A 19958-nucleotide genomic window follows, 5' to 3' on the forward strand; every position below is an offset into this window, starting at 1 on the left:
ATTTATTAAGTCCTTCCTATGTGACAGGTACCATGTTGGGGATATGCAGAGAGGTTAAGAAAACACCAGTTCCCACCCTCAAAAATCTCATATCTAATGGGGGAATACAAGAGATAAATAACTAAGTACTAGGTGACTAGGTTGTTAGATGAGTAGATGAGAGCAATTTGAAATGGGAGGCATGGGTAGCTAGGGGGACTGGAAAAGGGGTCCTGCCGAAGGTTGGATTTGCTCTCAGTCTTGAAGGAAGCCAAGGAAGCTAAAGAGGTAGAGGTAAGGTGCAAGAAAGTTAGGAAAGTAGGAAGGGGCTAGGTTATGAGGAGCTCTAAATGCCAAACAGAGGTCTTTTCTGGAAAGCACTTTTAATTGTGGTTTTCCTGACATATAGTCATCTCTCCTTTCCTGCACTGGCCTCCGTGTTCTGATTTATTGTAAGTTTCTAGTTGGAAGTTGTGACTCATCTGCCTTAAAAACAGATCTATCTTAAGGGTTAGGGATGTCACAATATATATCCAATAGGTAATTCTGAGTTTCGAAATTGCATTGATTGCTTATGTTTCTTCTGTTTCTCTTTGTTGTATGGTTTTATTTTGTTTTGTTTCTGTTTTTGTTCTTACTGACTGCATGGTATAATGTATGGGTACTGGATTTGGTGTCAGGAAGAACTGTGTTGAAGAGACTATGTCATCCTTCTATTAGTTGTGCTTAAACTTCCCCATCTCAATTTTCTCATTTATGAAATGAGTGCATCACACACAATGGCCTCCAAGATTCCTTCTAGCTTTCATCTATGATCCTATGACAAAAAGGCAGTTTTAGGATGTTTGGCAAAGGTAGATTTCTACCCATCTGAGAAATGCACACAATCAACCCTGATTCTTTTCAGAGACTGTAAGCACAGAACCAAATGTTACCTCCCTTGTAGGTTGACCTACAGCTATTTGAAAGCTATTTCATAGATTATTCTCTGAAACAGGGGTTCTTAACCTATGGTTTGTTAATTTGCTTTAAAATATTTTCATAATCACATTTCAATATAATTGACATCTTGTAATTTTATGTACATAATTTTACATATTAAAAGAAAATTATTATGAGAAGGGATCCATTGGCTTCACCAGAATGCCAAATGGAGCCCTGATTTATAACACACACATACACACACACACACACAGGTTAAGAATTTCTGCTCTACCCCAGTGCATCCCCAAGAAAGAGAAACAAAAGTATTATTTATGATTGGTGATAAATATGTTATGTTCCACATAGAGACTTTGGGCCATTGTAAACTCAATATCTGGTCACCATTACACTTCTGGGCTGAGACCTTTATGCATCGGTTAAGAACAACTGAGTAAATTTAAAAACTGTACAGAGAAAACTTGTTGATTTTAGTGTGTTGGTGCCATGGATTGGTGGGAGCCTTAAATATGTATGTGGTGTAACTGAGCTTAAGTGGAGAGTTAATGGTACATGGAAGAGTTGCAATTAGAGCCAAATTTCAATTCCCTTTGGTCATTGGGTGGGGTGGGTGGGAAGATGGGGAGGGTTAAGCAGGGGTTAGTGGGCTAGACTTAAATGAAGTCCCCAGATAGGCACATCCCTCCTTTTACACCAGCATTTTCAACCCTTTCTACCACCTAACTTTTGACTAGAGTTACAAGTCATGAGCAGTTAACTTTATAGGCTGAACTTTTCTCCTAATCTTCTAATCGTGCAAGACTTTCAGCCCAGTGCTCTTAGGCATCATCCTGGGAAGCAATTCCTGTGAACATGCATCTGAACAATTACTCCCACAGTTGTACTGGCCACAGCTACTATAGACACAGAAAGGAAAGTTCTTATCATAAAAGACCATGGCACTGTGAAGTGATTTAACAATAGAAACCAATATGATTTTATCAATGGAAATGACATTAAAGAAGAAGTATTACCATCTGTTTTACTTTTGTACCCTAAGGACCATGAGAGCATTCCATCCACCTTGTAGCTGAAACCTTCCACAGGTATTGTTTTTCCCCTTAGAATGTGAGCTCCTCTTCTAGATTTTTATTCCCAGGATTTAGTGCAATGCTTTGCACATAATAAGTGCTTAATATGTTGTTTTTTTCACTCATTCATCTGGCTTAGATAGAAGTTGAGTGTAGCTTATGACAAATGTTGCTTTTCAATGTATACCTATATGTTTTTTTCCCTCTTAGAAAGATATTTCACTTTAAGGATGCTACCTATTGTTCATTTTTACTATTACTCAGACAAATGAGATCTGTTTGTTCCAACAGAATCTCAGCAGGTTTTTGTCTTGAGAATATTTATTAGCATTTTTTCTTTTCTGATTACTCTTTATTTATCTTGCCTTGGGATAATGGACCCTATGCTTCATTAATATTGTACCCATTTTTGGTTAAAAGGACTTTCTAAATCTGTTATCATCTATTTTATATTTCCAAGAGTGTATATAATGACTGGTATCCCATAGGTGTTAGTAGTAATGCAACAGTTGATAGCAATAACAAAAATACTTATTATTTGGTCTCTATTTGCTTTTTTTTAAAATCAGGCCTATGATTTCATCAGTGTAGGAAACCCCAGTGTGAAAACTCTCTCCAACAGAGGAGGCTTTGGCATTTTATAGTTGTAGAGAACTCCCTGGGGCACTGACAGGTTAAGTGACTTGCAAGGTTCACACAGTGTGTGTCAGAGATAATTTGAACCTAGGTCTTCTGGATGTTAAGGCCAGCCCTCTAACCACCTTGCCTCTGTAAGCTGCTTATAATTACATTAAAATAGTAACTATTACTCCTCCTCTATTTGGATAATTACACTCTAGAAAAGTGGCCCCTGAACAAGTGGGAATTGAACAGGTTTGACAATGACAAGAAGGAGTCATCAGTATGCTCTGGTTGGGTCTGATGCATGCAGAAAGCTCAGAGGTAACACTGGAAGAACAAGAGAGGCAGTGAGCTCCATTCTGGCCAATTAGAGACAGGAGCAATTACACTTAATCCACTCACTTTTAGTAGCTACTTGCCCCAGGGAACATGTTCTTAGTCCCAATCAACATATAAGCTGCTGGACCTGGGGTGGGGTGGGGGAAACTGGTCTGCAGGGGAGGTGCAGCATGTTTCTGAAAACATATTTCCCCTTTGCTTGTTAAATACATCAGCAATTTGGCAGGCAAAAATGCTGTATTCTGAGCTGATCAATCACTGTAAGCCATAGTGAGTGTCCATATTACAGACGGGACTTTCACTAACCAGGGCTCCAAACCAGGGAGGCTGAAGCCATCAGCTGTGCCAAGGAACCTCAAACAGAGGGACCAGCAGGACTAGCTCATATTGATATGGCCATTCTCTCCATCTCTTGTCTTTCCAATTGCACAGGGAGCATAAGTGGATGTCTGAATTTTTGGCTTTAGGAGAAGCTTCGCGAGAGGTTGCTAAAACAGAGGCTGAGGGAAACAAATGATAGCTGCCCCTTTTGTAAAGGATATTGTTACCAGATAAGAAGGTTTTCAGAACAGGGAAGAACTCCCTGATTAAGTTCATCAAATGGCTTTTTTGTGGCTTAGTTAAGGGCTAAACTGGCATTATAAAAATTTGACTGTATTTGTGGCTAGCATTTGGGAATGTTTAAATCTTTTCTTTCTCCTTGATCTGTTTTTTTTTTTTCCAAAGGATCAGAGGATCATGGGTCTACAGAAGAAGTCACAGAAGAAGTAGTTGGAATCAAAACCCAGGCCTCTTCCATGCTCTTCTCGCAATACCATGCTGCCTAGAAAATATTATCAGGAAGAGCAAATCAGTGACACCAGAGGCTTCCTAGTTCAGCTTGCTCATTTTACAAACTGGGAAACTGAGTCCCAGGGAGGTTGCAACTTGACGTAGGCTACACAGGTAGTGTCATGGGTGAGATTTAAGGATATGGGTGTCCTGTCACTCCCTAGCCAGTGCTTTTCCCACTACTTTATGAGCAAGAGAAGAGCCTAGAACTTCCTACAACTCCCACTTAGAGTGGGAGATGACGCTGTGAATTTTAGAGGTAGCACCAGCTGTATTATCTGGGAAGAAGTAGAATTTCCTTCTGAATTTAACTTTGAAAAGTGACAGTACATCTGTCTTGAGTTCACAGGACCATAGCTTCATTATTTCAGAAATAGAAATGACTTTAAAGGTTATCCAGTTCAACCCCCTAATTTTATAAATGGTGAAACTGAGGCATAGAGAAGTTTAAGTGCCTTGTCCAGTATGGCTGAGTTATAACATGGGAGAGCTAGGGTTGGAATTCATGAGCTCTCACTCCAAATCCAGCACTCTTTCCATTGCTCCACACTGACCCCAATATCCCGTTTCCTCTTTACATAAAGTGTGGATTTAGAAAGGTACATGCTAATAATGAGTTGGGGGGTTGTGGCAGAATACAGTAGAGCTTTCAGAGGGCTCTTTCCATTGATTCAAAACTGTACTAGGATCTGAGAATAAGCTGGAGACCAAAGTTAAATGGAATGGGGCCTGGAGAATCCATCCATATATCTTTTAAAGGATGGCCTAGGAATGATGCTGCTTTAGCTGACCATCTTCTGAACAGTTTTCTAAATATTTATTAGCTCTTCATGGTCTTTCAGTAAATAAATCTAATGTTGGTTTCTAGGAATGTGGCTACTTAAAAAGATGAGAACGTTGGATGGCAGCTTCTCTTTTGATTAGCTTTTCAACTGGACTCAAATTTCTAGTCTGTGCATTTCCTCTAATGCCTTTGAACAATAAAGCCCAGTGTCCCAGCAGAGCAGTAACTAGTGACGTGGACACACCGAATGAGCTTTGCAATATGCTCCCTAGGGCACGGAGGGCTAAGTTCACTCTCAAATGAACTTCAAAGGCAATTAATGATAGAGGGTGAGGGATTCCTAGATAGAAGGCCATGTTGAGAGAAAGAGACCCTGGGACACTCACTGCCCCTTAGGGAGGAGATAGAAAACCTTGGACACTGACTCTTAGAGAAGAGATAAAAGCCTTGAGACATTTTGAGGCTGCTACTGGAGAGGCTGCTGACAGAGTGAGGAGCAGTGAGGCAGGGTGCAAGGTAGGGTCAGGTTGGGTACCAATTCACTATGCTTTGGGTGGATCTGAGGGAGAGGGTATCATCTGGCAGATTCTCATTTAAACTAATTCCTCCCATTAGCTAAACTCAGTTGTTTCTATACTAATGAATGAGAGTGTGTCATCAGTGACTCTAATTGCTTTGTCCTAGTTATGGTTTGTCTTCAAGTGATTACTAATTTTGGGGGATGTTGACATATTTGATTATTGTTTGAAACTCTGTCCTTCAAATCCCATACTCCAGACCTATGTGTGGCATACAGTTATTTTAAAAATAAAAATGAATTGAAACTTATTTGTGGGGATGGGGGATGAAGGGAAGCAGGGAGATTATCCTAGTGAGTTCTTAGAGAGATATGCAGATGCTTGGTATGTAGCCAAATCAGGGCAAGGGCTGGGGGGTAGGGGCAACAATCTGATATTCCTGGTGATTACTATTTGGTGTAGCATTGAGAGGCATCATGGTCATAATAGTGGGAAAAGCACATGTTGAAGTCAGAGGGTTTGAATTCCAGATCTGCTATTTATTTCTTGTGTGATCTTTCCCTCTCCAGGCCTCAGTTTCCTTATTTAAAAAATAAAGGGGTTGATTTAGCTAATCTCTCAGCTCCTTTCAGCTCTAAATCCTATGCTCTGAGAATAAGAACAGTATACAACTTGGCAGACCCTGACATTGTATCACCTCTCTCTTTCTCTCCTCCTCCTCCTCCTCCTCTTCTTCTCCTCTTTCTCTCCTTCCTTTGTCTCTGTATTTCTCCTCTCCTCTTTCTCTCTCTGTGTCTTCTCCTCCCTCTCTTCTCTTTCTCTTCTCTATTATCTATCTATCATCTATCTATCTATCTATCTATCCATCCATCTATCCATCTATCCATCTACTCATCTATCTTCTTTTTGGTAAGGAAGTAAAGAACTCCCTAGGTTTTTTTTCCTTGGTGAGTTGAAGCCTTCCTCCATACTATGGGCTGTCTGTGTGGCCATGGAGGGTAGTGAGACCAACTAAGGGATGCCCCAGCTCTCATGTCCTTAGGCCTTAGTCTACAGAACCATAGACTTCATTATCTTTCCCTGCAAACTGTCCCATCTTCCTAACTTCCCTGTTATTGTGGACAGAACCACCATCCTCTCAGCCACTTAGGCTCATAAAGTAGATATCATTTTTAACTCCTCACTCCCTCTCACTGCCTCCTCCCATATCCCATCAGTTGCTAAGTCCTCTTGTTTCTATCATCAAAATACTTGTTGTATATGTCCCCTTCTCTCCTCTGACACTGCTATTATCCTGGTGCAAGCCCTCATCTCTCCATGCCTGGACTACTGCAATACTGATCTCTTCCATTCTAGTCTATATTCCACACAGCTGTCTAAATGGTTTTCTTAAAGAGTAATCCTGATCATGTCAATTCCCTACTAAAAATACTCTAATGGCTCCCTATTGTCTCCAAGATCAAATATAAAATCCTCTGTTTGAGTTTTAAAGCCTTTCATAACCTGTCCTATACTTTTTCCTGAATTCTTACATCTTACCCTACCCCTCCTCTCTCCCATCCCTCTGTTCCAGTGACACTGGCCTTGCTGTTCCTCAAAGAAGACACTGGATCTCCTGACTCCAGGAATTTTCACTGACTGTCCCCATGCCTGGAATGCTCTCCCTCTTCATCTCCACCTCCTGGGTTCCCTGGCTTCCTTCGAGTCCCAGTTAAAATTCCACCATCTACAGGAAGCTTTTCTTAAGCCTCCTTGATGCTAGGGACATCCATCTGTGAATTATCTCTAATTTATCCTGGATATAACTTATTTGCATATACTTATTTGCACATCGTAACTCTCATTAGAATGTAAGCTCCTTGAGGACGAAGACTCTTCTATCTTTCTTTATATCCTCAGTGTTTAGTGGCAGATAATACATGCTTAAAAATGCTTATGAACTAACTGACAGACCTCTGATTCCAGAGCCTAGAATCCTTTCACTGTACCATGCTAATTCTTCTTTTCATTTTCAGAGTTTAAACATAGTCTGCCCTGGAAATTTAAGGTTTTCTGAAATGGGAGCCCCCAAATACCTTTGGGAAAGACTTCATTTCACATGAATTCTGATATAAGTAAAAAACAAAACAGGGACAGCCAGGTTCTTATTAGTGCAAATGATGAATCCCTTGAAGTAGTCACCTGTATTTGAATTTGCAATATATACAGTTGCAATTATGTAAAATGTGGCAACTGGTTCCAGCCCAATGAAAATATGCAGTCAGTGCAAGTTTGAATAATGCAACCACCTCATGGGATTCTTATTTATACTAATAGGGATCTAGATGTCTTCTATAGCTTAGCTTGGTTGGTAGAATGTCAGCTCCTTGAGGTCAGGGACTACTTTATTTTTGTTTTTATATCTCCAATGACTAACATAATGCCTGACACACAGTAGGGGCTTAACAAAGGTGTATTGAATAGGAATGGTTATGACTCATTTGAATATTTCTACAACCCAACTGTTATCAAATGATTATTACAGGAATTCACAATTCTTTTAGGGTTTGGGTAGAAGGTAGATGCTGGAGTGAACGAATATACGCAGGGTACTCACTTTTATAAATATAGAAACTACCACCAATCCATTTGGACTTTTTGCAGCCTCTGTGACATTTGTATATAACTCATGGTTATAGTGGATTAGCTGAACCTGGAAGGAGAGATAAAAAAAACAAACAGTGGCATTAAAAAGGGCATCATACATCACATTCGTGGGGATCAACAACAATGCATGTTGTAGATGATTAGAAACAAAGTCTTTTTGAAATGAGGGGATTTCACAGATTTTCTGGTAACATGCATGATTTTAATAACCCCAGTGACCATCTGGCTCTGCCTGGCCCCAACCCAGGATGTCTCCTCTAAGCTGTTGGTAAGTGAATTTCCTGGGGGCTGGTAGGCTTGCTGAGCTATAACAGCAGCTGGCACTGGTATCACAAAATGCTCTTCACAGTAATAGGGACAAACTAGGAGTTGTGAGCTAGGGAGGCAGCCTGGTGACCTGCTGAGACTACAAAAGGAGAGGAGGGAAAGAAGAAAGGGAGACATGGAGGAGAGAGAGGGAGGGAGAAAGAGAGACAGGGAGAAAGAGAGACAAAGAGAGAGAGAGAGAGAGAGAGAGAGAGAGAGAGAGAGAGAGAGAGAGAGAGAGAGAGAGAGAGAGAGAGAGAGGAAGGAGGGAGAGAGAAAGGAGGAGGAGATGGAGAGACAGAGACAATGAAAGAAAAAGCATGAGAAACAGAGACAGATACAGACAATGCAAGAGACAGAATAAGAGAATGACAGAATGAAAGAGAGAGAACCAGAGAGAAAGAGAAAATAGGATAAAAGAGAGAATGAGAAAAAAAGAGCTCAGGCTTATGATTCTTCAGCCAAGAGGGGTGATTTCTTTTTTCTTTCTTTTTTTTAAGCAGCTCCACCCAAGTTTAAACTTTTAGTTGGCCCATCCAATACATCTCACCCATCACTCTGTCAGTTATTGAACCTATGCTCATTGCCAAGGGAGAGAGAAACTGCATTGTCCTTGTCCAAAATATTTTAGAAATTAAAAAAAATTAAAAATTAAAAGTCAGTCAGACAATGAAACAGGATAAATCTCCTCCAAATAAATTATTTTTGAGGATCAGATTCATGATTTCACTGGTATGGGGAATTCCCAGGGAGAAAACTCTTTCTATCAATTCAGATCACCTCTTGTTCTGCAAATTGTAGTTTTAGAGAATTGTATAAGATCATATACTTAAAGCTAGCAGAGACCTCAAAGGCCACCAAATCTAACTCCCTTTATTTTATAGATAAGAGCTTAAGTGACTTAGGATCAAACAGCTAGTAAGCGTGTGAGACAGGATTTGAACTCAGGTCTTTTGCCTCTGAGGCCAACTTTCTATCCACTACAACATGGTGCTTTTATTATTCTGGCTCTGACATTTGTTACTCCACTGATTAATGTGTTCTTTGAATAATTCTTTTGTAATAACTCAACTTGATTGCTTATTTTTTGATATCTGAGTAATCATCTGCTGAAGGATAGCACCCTGAGCAAAGAAACACCCCGGGTATAGTGGAGTTTTAGGGAGGGACATCCAAGAGTTTTCTCTGTGCTCAAAATAATCCTATTTATGTTTTCACTTTTCATGAGTTTTGCCAATGGAGCCAGATGGTAGTAAGGTGATTGCTATGCCATTGGAAGAGAAATCCCACTTGGGAAATGAAGCCTGCTCTCTGGCGGGAGCAGTGACTCTCCAGGGGTTTATTATACCCATCCTCTTCCAAAAGGCAACCTGGGGCCTGCCTTCCCCCCCCTGGTGTATTTCCACGGGTAAAGAAGCAGCTCCCTTGTAAGTTATGCAGTGTGAAAGGAGTCTAGAGGCCCTGTGGGGTGCTGTGGCTCTCCCCTCCAGCACCTAGACAGTTTCTAAATGAGAGGCAAAATGTGTACCTAATGATGTGCACAGATGATCTGTGACAACCCTCCCAGCACACTTGAGCAAGGGGAAATGTATTAAGGAGTGACTTGGAAATTTCAGCATAGTCTGAGAATTGGATTGTAAAGAGAAGGTAGTTCAAGGGATTTCATGGCCCCAAAGTGACACTTCTCTCTGACATTCCAGCCAAAGAAAGAGTATAAGAAGATCTACAGGGCCATGGACCACTTCCTCTAAAGTATATGGATGTATACTGAATTCAACAAGACCTGAAATGTTGGAACTGTGCTTTGAATTCAGATAAAGTGACCTGGGGTATTCAGAAGAGGGGCATGTGGGTCAGAAAACCTGACCCTCTATTTCGCTTCCCAATTTTTAACTTAAGGAAATCATTTAATCTCTTTGATCCTCAGTTTCTCTAGCTGTAAAACTGGCATCATAGATTTGGAGATGGAGGGAGGGAACCAAGTCTAACCCACTCATTTTACAGATGAGACAATTGAGGCCCAGAGATGGGGAGTGACTTGCTCAACACCACCCAGGGAATATGTGGCACATCTAGGATTCAGGTCCTTTGACTGCAAAGCCATCATTCTTTCCACTGTGCCATGCTGTTTCTTCTAACATGATGATGCTAGTGAATTTACTCACCTACTCTGTACGTATCTTACATGGATCTGATTATTTACATGTTGCCTCTTCCACTGGACTTTGAACTGGTTGAGAGCAAGGGCTGTTGTTGCCTTACTTTGTATCCCTAACACTTAGCACAGTACCTGGCACACAGTAGGAGCTTAACAAATACTTGGTTTTTTGGTTTATTTTTGTTTTTATATCTCCAATGACTAACAATTATGTTGGCACACAGTAGGGGCTTAATAAAGGTTTGTTGAGTTGGAATGGTTGTGACTTATTTGAATATTTCTACAACCCAACTGATATCAAGTGATTATCCCGGGAATTCACAATTCGTTTAGGGTTTGGGGAGAAGGTAGATGAGGGAGTGAATATATGCAGGATACTCACTTTCATAAATATAGAAACTACCACCAATCTATTTGGATTTTTTGCAGCCTACTCTGCAGGGTTATTTATGAGATCAAAGGAGCGCATGTATGCAAAGTGCTTTGTAAACCTAAAAGTAATAAATGACAGCTATTGTTATTATTATTATTTTTCTGAAGGCATTTTTAAACTTGTAGGAATGTGTAGAATAACAGAAAGAGGATTGGACTTCAAGTTAGAAAACTTGAGTTTTATTCCCAACCTTCCTATGACAAAGTTCAAGTTAGTTGATAAACATTTATTAAATACCTACTATGTGCTAGGCACTGTGCTAAGTGCTGGGGATACAAAAAGAGGCAAAAGACAGTCTCTGCCCTCAAGGAACCCAAAGTATATTGGGGGAGACCAGCCAGCAAATATGTACAAACAAGCTCCATACAGGATAAATAGGAAGTAAATAAGAATGGGAAGACAATATGATTAAGAGGGATTGAAACGTCTTCCTATAGAAGAAAGGATTTTTTTCTGGGACTGAAAGAAAGCCAGGGAAGCCAGAAGGTGGAGATGAGGAGGCATGGGGGACAGCTAGAGAAAATGCTCAGAGCCAACAGATGGAGTTTCTTGTTCTAGAGGCAGCAATGTGGTCAGTGTTACTAGGTTGAAGAGTATATGGGAGAAATGAGGTGTGAGAAATTGGAAAGGTACAAGAGGAAGGGCTTTGAATGCCAAGCAAAGGATTTTGTTTTTGATCCTGGAAGTGACAGTGAGCCTCTGGAGTTTATTGAGTTGGGGGTGCTGGGAGGGGTGACATGGTCAGGCTTGCACTTTAGGAAAATCACTTTGATAGCTAAATGGAAGATGGTTTAGAGTGGGATGAAACATAAGGCACGAAAACTCACAAGCAGGTTATCACAGTCTGGGTGGAAAGTGATGAAGGACTGCACCAGATCAGTGGCAAACTACTTTTAACCTCCCTGAATCTCAGTTTACCCATCTATAAAATGGTGCTTGCCTTTTCTACCTTACTAGGCTGTCATGCGTATCAAATGATACTGTATGGAATGATGTAATGACACTGCATGTGTTTTGTAACGGAAAAACCCTATAAAACATGTGAGTGCATACACAGTACAATCACAGACCTGTGATTTTATTATTATAGAAAACTTCTGGTGTGGAAACTCCCTCTATTGATACATGCCAAGAACTTGTTTACAACTTATAGTTCTAGAGTATTGCTTCAGACAATGAAAGATTAAGTGAATTACCTATAGTCAGACAGCTAGTAACTATCAGGCAGGTCTGAAATCCAGATCCTCCTGATTTCAAGGCCAACTCTTTACCCATTATACCATGATGCCTCTCTATAAAAATAGAAATATATAAAAATACATATAAATTATAAAAATTTAAAAATATATAAAAATGTAAAACATATTGTTAGTAAAATTACTTATGAGTAGGAATCCCATGAATTTTCAAAATGCTAATATATATTTAAACCTTTCTATCCTCACTTTTAGATTCTTGAAGATGCTGGCTGATGGGCTGTATGCTATAATTAACTTCTCCATGGAATCAATCAGAAATCTGAACCAAGATTCAACCAAGGCCTAGATACCTCTATTAGATAAAACGTAATTTCATAGTGGAACTGGAAGAATCAGGAAAAGATCTTTTGTAGAAGTTCTGGATTTAAGCTGTCTTAAAGGAAACCTGGAATTCTAAGAGCTACAGCCTAAGGATGGTAAGTGTTCTATAAACTGAGAGGAGGGGGGAAGAGAGAGAATAGCCTAAGCAAAGACACAAAGAGAAAGGAGATGAGTGTTATATGGGAGGAACCTTTGTTGTTGTCATGCATTTGTTTTCAGTTGTGTCCGACCCTTCATGTCTCTACTTGGGGTTTTCTTGGCAAAGATACTGCAGTGGTTTGCCATTTTCTTCTCTAGCTCATTTTACAGATGAAGAAACTGAGGCAAACAAAGTTAAGTGACTCACCCAGAGTCACACAGCTAGTAAGTGTCTGAGGTAGGATTTGAACTCGGGAAGATGAATCTTCCTGACTCCAGGCCTGGCTGTCTCTGGGAGGAACATAGGCTTTTAATGAGTAGATTGGCCCCTAAGGGATGAACTTTTTGGAAATGGCAACTCATGAAACAAAGAAAATTACAAAATCCCCCTTAATCTTGTAAGATTCTCTTCCGTTTTTTGTAGTGATGGTAATAGAAGACCAGAAAAGGCAACAGAGGGTACTAAATATCACCTAGTTTTTTTAGATCATCTATAACCATTAATGCTATGATGCCTATGAATCAAAAAATTTAAGTACTGTTTTCCACTTTCCTAGTTAATTAGGAAAAATACCATAGCTACAAACATAAAATTACCAGGGAAAGGGGGTATCATGGACAACCCCCAATGCCAAAATGTAAGAGCAGCACAAAGGAGCCCCATGAGTCAGCATTGCTTACGGGGTGGAAGAAGCAGTGTGGCTGAGACCTTCTCTATTCCCTCTCGAGCCCAGCTATGGCTGCTTGCCACGGGGCTCCTGCAGTCTCAAGGAATAATTTCTCTAGTGAAGGGAAAAGATAAAGACACACAAGGGAGAAACACAAAGTCTTACAAAGCACAGTGGGATAACTCCACCAAAAAAAAAAAAAAAGAGCAACGGCCTGCTTATTTTCCCATCAATATATTTCTCAGTCCATCACCATTGGTTTGGCAATGTCAGTTACAGTTCTAGCAGCTGCTCCTTGCATAACAAACACTCTTACCTCCTCATTCATCACACCTGGGGAAAAAAAGGAAGCTGCAGACATTTCTACCCAGATCAGATATGGATCTCAGTTTGGGAAGCTGGGTCACAGGGGAAATACTTCTTGACCCGGCAAATCCTTTTCATTAGGAGTGTTGGTCTGCAAGTGCCCTACAGACATTTACTCTATGGCTACTCTTCTTGACATTTACTGTAGGATTTTTAAGGAAATTTCTATAATTCAAATTCTGTTTCATTCAGAATTTGTGATAATTCATTCAATAGTATGTAAGCTTCCTGAAGGCAGGGTCTTCATGCCTGCCACACAGCAGATACTTAATAAACATTTGTTGAACTCAATTAATTAGTATGGTCGATCTTCAACTTTCTTGGGGGTAATGTTCCTAAAAAATGATGGGAAAGTAAAAAAAAAATTTGGTGAGCCTATGAGAAATAGGGGGTTACATTCCCACAACCACCAAAAACTGGAATATTTTGCTAGAGATTGCTGAAAATACATATTTCCACATACAATTCTTTATAACAAAACATGAATTCTGATAATATGCACTTTTCTGTAACACAGTGACCATGAAATAACTCATAAAAATGCAGTACAAAAATAAAATTGGTACCATTCAAAACATTGTTTCTTGCTAGTAATTCCCTAGACTTCTATGGCCATTTGTGCTAACATCTCAAAAAATATTGATTTCAGACAATATTCACTTTTCATAATGGATGAAATCTACATTACCATAAATACTGTACAGCAAATATAAATCTTAAAACTAGAACCTTTTTTTAAGAGTGAATCTTACCTTCCACTATGTCAGATGGTAGCGCGGGGGCGCTGTTCTGTGTACTACACTGCTGGAAACCTCTCTACCTTGGCTGCCCTCTGAAAACCAAGGGAGAGATTGCTAGGACTTTAGTCACTGCTGTTAGACGGTGCTGATATTGGTGAGGTCTAGACATCACCTCAGACACACTGTTCTTCCTGGCTCATGGATGACATTGGAGATTGTGAAGGATGCACCAGCTTGAAGTGATATATCTTAGTAGGAAACCAGCCACTCCACAAATTTGTGCATCTGTCTCTAATTTTTTTCTCTATTGTACTTGGCCATGAATGTAGTGAAAACAAGGTTACTAATAAAATCATACGAATGCTTAAAATCAAGAAAGTTAAATGTGTGAGGATTGACTGTATTTGGTTACCTTATCTTGAACTGCCACATGCACTTGAAAGCAATAAAATTACCTGAAGCCCCTCCAGAGTGAATTCTAGGTTCATGGAGATCTTTGAATACAGAGAAGATGAGCACTTCGGGAGAGTGTTGTAGAGAGAATTTCGACTCAGGCATAAATTGCACTAAATGACCCCAGAAGTTCCTTGCAACTGTGACATTCTCTGATTCTATTATCTATTATCTTATTGTTCTCTAATTCAGATATGCCTTCTCTCAAAGTGATTAGGCTTTGTTAAGTTTGGCCAATGCTTCTCTTTATCTATTTTTACTTTAGACAAAGAACCGGAGCACTCCATGCCTTATGCTGACTTCCAGGCCAAGGGTGATGATGGTAGAGGAGAAGGAATAGTTCAGTATTCCTCATGACAAGGGAAACAATAGCTAAGATACAAAGTGCTTTGCACTTACTAGATGCTTAATACACTTTGTAAACATTTGTGGATCCATGGCATTCTCCTATATGTCACATGGAATTGAGGCTGAGGAAAGCAAATGAGGATGGACTTCTGGTGATGAGTTAATTATTGTAGTCCCCTAAAGGGGAATGACAAATGCCAGTGTTCATGTGATAACACAGACTTAGGACAAGAGGCATGAAGTTCAAAAGTGGGATCCAAAGGAGCTTGAAAAAGAGGGCGGGTTACATTAGGAGCTAGGGTTTCTCAGGATTGCCAGAGTCCAAAGGGCTGAGACGGACATGAAAAATCCTAGGGCCAGGATAGAGACTTTAAACTAGGGAGGCTGGCCAAGGATCAGAATTATTGGCAAACGGACAGTTTGTTCCTCAAATCTTTGGCTGGTTCTGGAAGTGGCATGCACTCTGTGTCTCTCTCCTCTCTCTCCTGCTCTAACTGGTTGTAAAGGTCATGGCTAGGCTTGCTATGCCACCCCCCCCTTCTGCTCTTTCTCCCCACCAAACACATACAGTGTTGTGAAGCTTGGATATATAGACATAGGGACCGATTCTCCTCGCTTAACCCCAGATCTCATTATCTGGGTAGTGGCCATGAGCCCAACACAAGGGAAACCAGCAGCAACCTGATTTCTCCAAAACAAATTATTTGTGGAAGCCTTTGGTGATTGGCCAGGAAGATTTCTATTAAGCTAACAGGCCAGGTTGAAAGGAAAGCTTGGAAAGAGACAGCAAAACCTCTGTAAAATAACAGATACACAGGAGAACCAACATACTGAGTTGTATTCCATTTCTCAGAGCTTTTATAATCAATCAATGAGTAGTTATGAAGCACGCACTATGCATTCTAGTAGGCAAAGATGGAATGACACAATGTCTCCCCTCAAAGAGCTCACATTACAAAGAATAAATTTTCACTTAGCTGGAAGAAGTGAATCACCAGCCCCTGATGGATGGGGGTTGATTATCTCTTAGGCTGCGGGAGCCCTGCGAGGTTGCCACCATTCGGATCTAGTGGTGCAAATCAAGGCCACATTTTTTCAGCATTTGGCTCTGTCAGCAGAAGTCAGTGAATTCTTGAAGAAAGGGACTGCTCAGGTTAACCTCATTACCTGAGGACATCCTCATGCAGCACGGTTGTAGAAGACACAATATGGTACCAGGAACACTGGACTGAGATGCTCTTGCCCAAGTCAGCCACGAACCAAAGACTCAGCTAGAATCTTCAAGGTGTTCTTTTTCCTTTTTCTCTTTTTCTTTTTGGCAGTGGGGGTAGGGGAAAAGAGCTATTGAATAATAACCGCTAGAATTTATATATAGTTATCTCTTTCACATGGAGACTTTCCCCATTATGGTTTTGATACATCATGAATCAGCATAAGAAATTAAATGGGAATTTTCTGGGAGTTTTGTGGGAGCTGCAGATGACAAGTGAAGGCCAGCAGATGACACAGAGCCTATGACCAAGTACTTAACCCAAATTTTACAATAGGGTACTGTAAACACCTCATAAAAGAAAAAAAAAGTCAGACTTCTCTGGTATGAAAGGACAGCCAAAAATATTTACTTGGATTTTCCAGATCGTGGGGGCACTATGCCCCTAACTCCCATGATGTGGAAGGATAAGTGTACTGATTTAAAGTTTGCAAAGTACTTTACAAATATTATTTTGTTTGATCCTCACAACAACAGTGGGAGGCAGATGCTATTATTATCCTCATTTTTAACAGCTGAGGAAACTGAGGCAAATAGCAGCAGTTAAGAGAGTTGTCCACAGTCACACAGCTTAGTAATGCCTGAGTCAGGTGAACTTGGGTCTTCTTGACTTCAAGTCCACACCTACTGACACTTATCTGCCTCTTGGAAAGTTCTTTAAAACATCATGTGTTATTTGACATAGACCCATATTTTTTTTAAAAATTCTTCTTAAACTCTCTTCAATTCTTTCTTTCTATTTTTCAATGTTCACTTTTGTAAAATTTTGAGTTCCAAATTTTTTCTTCTTCTCTCCCTCCCTGCCCCCCTTCCCAAGATGGCAAGCAATCTGATATATATGTTATGCATGTAAATCATATTAAACATATTTCCACATTAGTCATGCTATGAAAGAAGAACCAGAACAAAAGAGAAAAACCAGGAGAAAAAACAAACAAACAAAAAATGAAAATAGTATGCTTCGATCTGCATTCAGACTCCAAAGTGCTTTGTCTGGATATGGATAGTATTTTCATCATGAGTGTTTTGGAATTGATTTAGATCATTGTGTTCCTGGGAAGAGCTGTCTATCATAGTTGATAATCACACAATGTTGCTGTTACTGTGCACAATGTTCTTCTGGTTCTGCTCACTTCACTTAGCATCAGTTCATGTAAGTCTTTCCAGGTTTTTCTAAAGTCCATCTGCTCATCATTTCTTATGGAACAATACATTCCATTCCATTCATATACCACACCTTATTCAGGCACTTCCCAATTGATGGGTATCCCTTCAATTTCCAATTCTTTGCCACCACAAAAATAACCATTATAAATATTTTTGTACACATGGGATAGGCCTATATTTTTGAAGAAAATCATAGAACATAAGAATTTTGAGAAATGTGGTATGTTTCTTTGCAAAGACTTTGATGGAAAACCTTGTTCTCATTCTTCCTAATTGCAAGATCCTAGGCAAGTCCCTGAGCCTCAATTTTCTCACTAGTGAAATGGAAATAAATATACTAATATAGTAGATAGAATGCTGGACTCTATACTTCCCAACCCTCTGAACCTCAGCTCCATCACTTGAAAAATGAGGATAACATTACTTACAGTTTTTATATCACATGATTGTTGTGAGGCTCAGATTAGAGACATATATAAAGTGCTGTGGGAATGTTAGTTAATTATTCTTACTGCTACATCTCTGAGCTGCTGTAGGGAAAGCACTCTGAAAATAGCTAATGTCGAAGTGCATAGAAATGTGTCATTATCCAACCCCTTTATTTCTCAGGTGAGAAAGCTCAGTCCCAGAGAAGGGGATTAACTTTGAGGTTTAGGGTGTGTTTTTAATAACTTTCACACAAAAAACCATATTTGTATCTTTATCTGGTCCTGTGATTTCATTGGTATAGGCAACTTTTATAAGGAAATTTCCTCTACTCATGGGTCAGCAACTGGTCTCTAACTTGTAGCTTTTGAGACTTGCCTGGAGGCATTGAGGTGTTTAAGTGGCTTACTCAGAGTGATAGCCATCAGTTTCAGAGGTATGCCTTAAACTCAAGTCTTCTGGGCTTTCACTATATACAGCCTACCTGAGAAGGACAGATTGAGGCCCAGGGAATTCAATAAGAAGGTAGCTCCATATCCTATGCGGTGATTTAAAAATAAAAGATATGAACTACTTCTGTAACTTTGTCTTTTAGTAATTGTTCTTCAATAACAACTAAAAAATAAATGCTCAGAATTATAGGAATCAGTTAACCTATCAGTCAACAAGCATTTATTAAGTACTTACTTTGTGCTAGGCATTGTGCTAATTGATGGGAATGTGAAGAAAGGCAAAAAGCATCCTTGCCCTCAAGAAGCATACATTCTAATGAGGGAGGCAACACATTGATAAATACATAAATATCTAAATAAAAAAGTAAATGAATGAATAACATTCTTGTTCTTTCTTTATGCTGATGATCTAATTTTATGCCTGAATAATATATAACATTTTTTGTAGTGTTTGTTATATTGTTTCATACAAGTTCTGTAAGACTGGGCACTCTCCCTCTCCCTCTCCCTCTCCTCTCCCTCTCCCTCTCCTCTCCCTCTCCTCTCCCTCTCCCTCTCCCTCTCTCTCCTCTCCCTCTCCCTCTCTCTCCCTCTCCCTCTCCTCTCCCTCTCTCTCTCTCTCTCCCCCCGCCATCTCTGTCTCTCTCTTTCTCTCCCCCTGTCCCTCTCTGTCTCTCCCCTTTCCTGCCTCCCTCCCTCTGTCTCTGTGTTTGTCTGTCTGTCTCTGTCTCTCTCCCTTCCCCTCCCTCCCTCTGTCTCCCCCCATTTCTCTTCCTTCTTCCTTTCCTCCTTCCCTCCCTCCCTGTCTCTGCCTATCTCCCTTCCTTCTCCCTCTGTCTTTCTGTCTGTCCCTCCCTCCCTCTGTTTCTCTCTGTCTCTCTCCCTCCCTCCTTTCCTCCATCCCTCTGTTTCTATCTCTGTCTCTCTCTCTCTCTCATATGCTCTAGTCCAGCATCACAGACTGGCTATTAGACACTTCCAGATGGATGTCCTGTGGGCATCTCAAACTCAACGTGTCTGAAACAAAACTCATTATCTTTTCCTCAAAATCTCCCACCAATCCTTACTTCCTTGCTTATATAGGGCACCTTCAACCTTTCAGTCCCTCAGGTCCACAACTTGGACTCACCCTTGCCTCTTTAACTTCCTCACTGTGTATATCCAATTGGAGAAGGAAATGTCAAAATACTCAGTATTGTTGCCAAGAAAACCACAAATGGGGTCACAAAGAGTTGGACATGACTGAAGTGATTGAGCAACAAAAACATCTATCCAATCAGATATTAAGTCTTAACTATTCCATTTCCACAGTCTTACTTGCCTGACTCCCAGTTCCACAGCCACAACTTAGTTAAGGTCCTCATCGAACTCTCATCTAAACATTGCAATAGCCTTTTATTTTATTCCTCTGCCTTAAGTCTCTTTCCCTTCTAACCTATCCTCTAAACAACTGCCAAAGGGGCATTCCTAAAGCTTTTTGCTGACTATGACATTCCCTGATCAGAAACCTTTGGTAGTGCCCAACGGCCTTTACATTTAAAAATTCATGTTGGTCTGTTTGATATTTCACGCTCTTCACAGTCTGGCTCCAGCCTACCTTTTGAGGTTTATTTCGAATGACGGCCCCTCACATACTTTACGTTCTAGCCATACTGGTTTCTTTGCTGTTTCTTGCAGGTAACATTCCATCTCCTGTCTTTGTGACTTGGGACACAGCTGGTTT

The 19958-nt window shown here is 40.2% G+C and overlaps 1 protein-coding gene across 1 annotated transcript in view; it reads right to left on the reverse strand.

Annotated features, from left to right (window-relative positions):
- The window catches only part of CA10 (carbonic anhydrase 10), a 731405-nt gene that overhangs the window by 37522 nt on the left and 673925 nt on the right, over nucleotides 1–19958 (reverse strand). The window contains exon 6 of the mRNA XM_078156792.1: nucleotides 7681–7776. Within this exon, the coding sequence (XP_078012918.1) occupies nucleotides 7681–7776 (96 nt within the window). The remainder of the gene's footprint in view (nucleotides 1–7680; nucleotides 7777–19958) is intronic.

This window comes from Phascolarctos cinereus, unplaced genomic scaffold (assembly GCF_003287225.1).
Source record: "Phascolarctos cinereus isolate Bilbo 61053 unplaced genomic scaffold, phaCin_HiC Scaffold_5;HRSCAF=322, whole genome shotgun sequence".
Classification (NCBI taxonomy): domain Eukaryota; kingdom Metazoa; phylum Chordata; class Mammalia; order Diprotodontia; family Phascolarctidae; genus Phascolarctos; species Phascolarctos cinereus.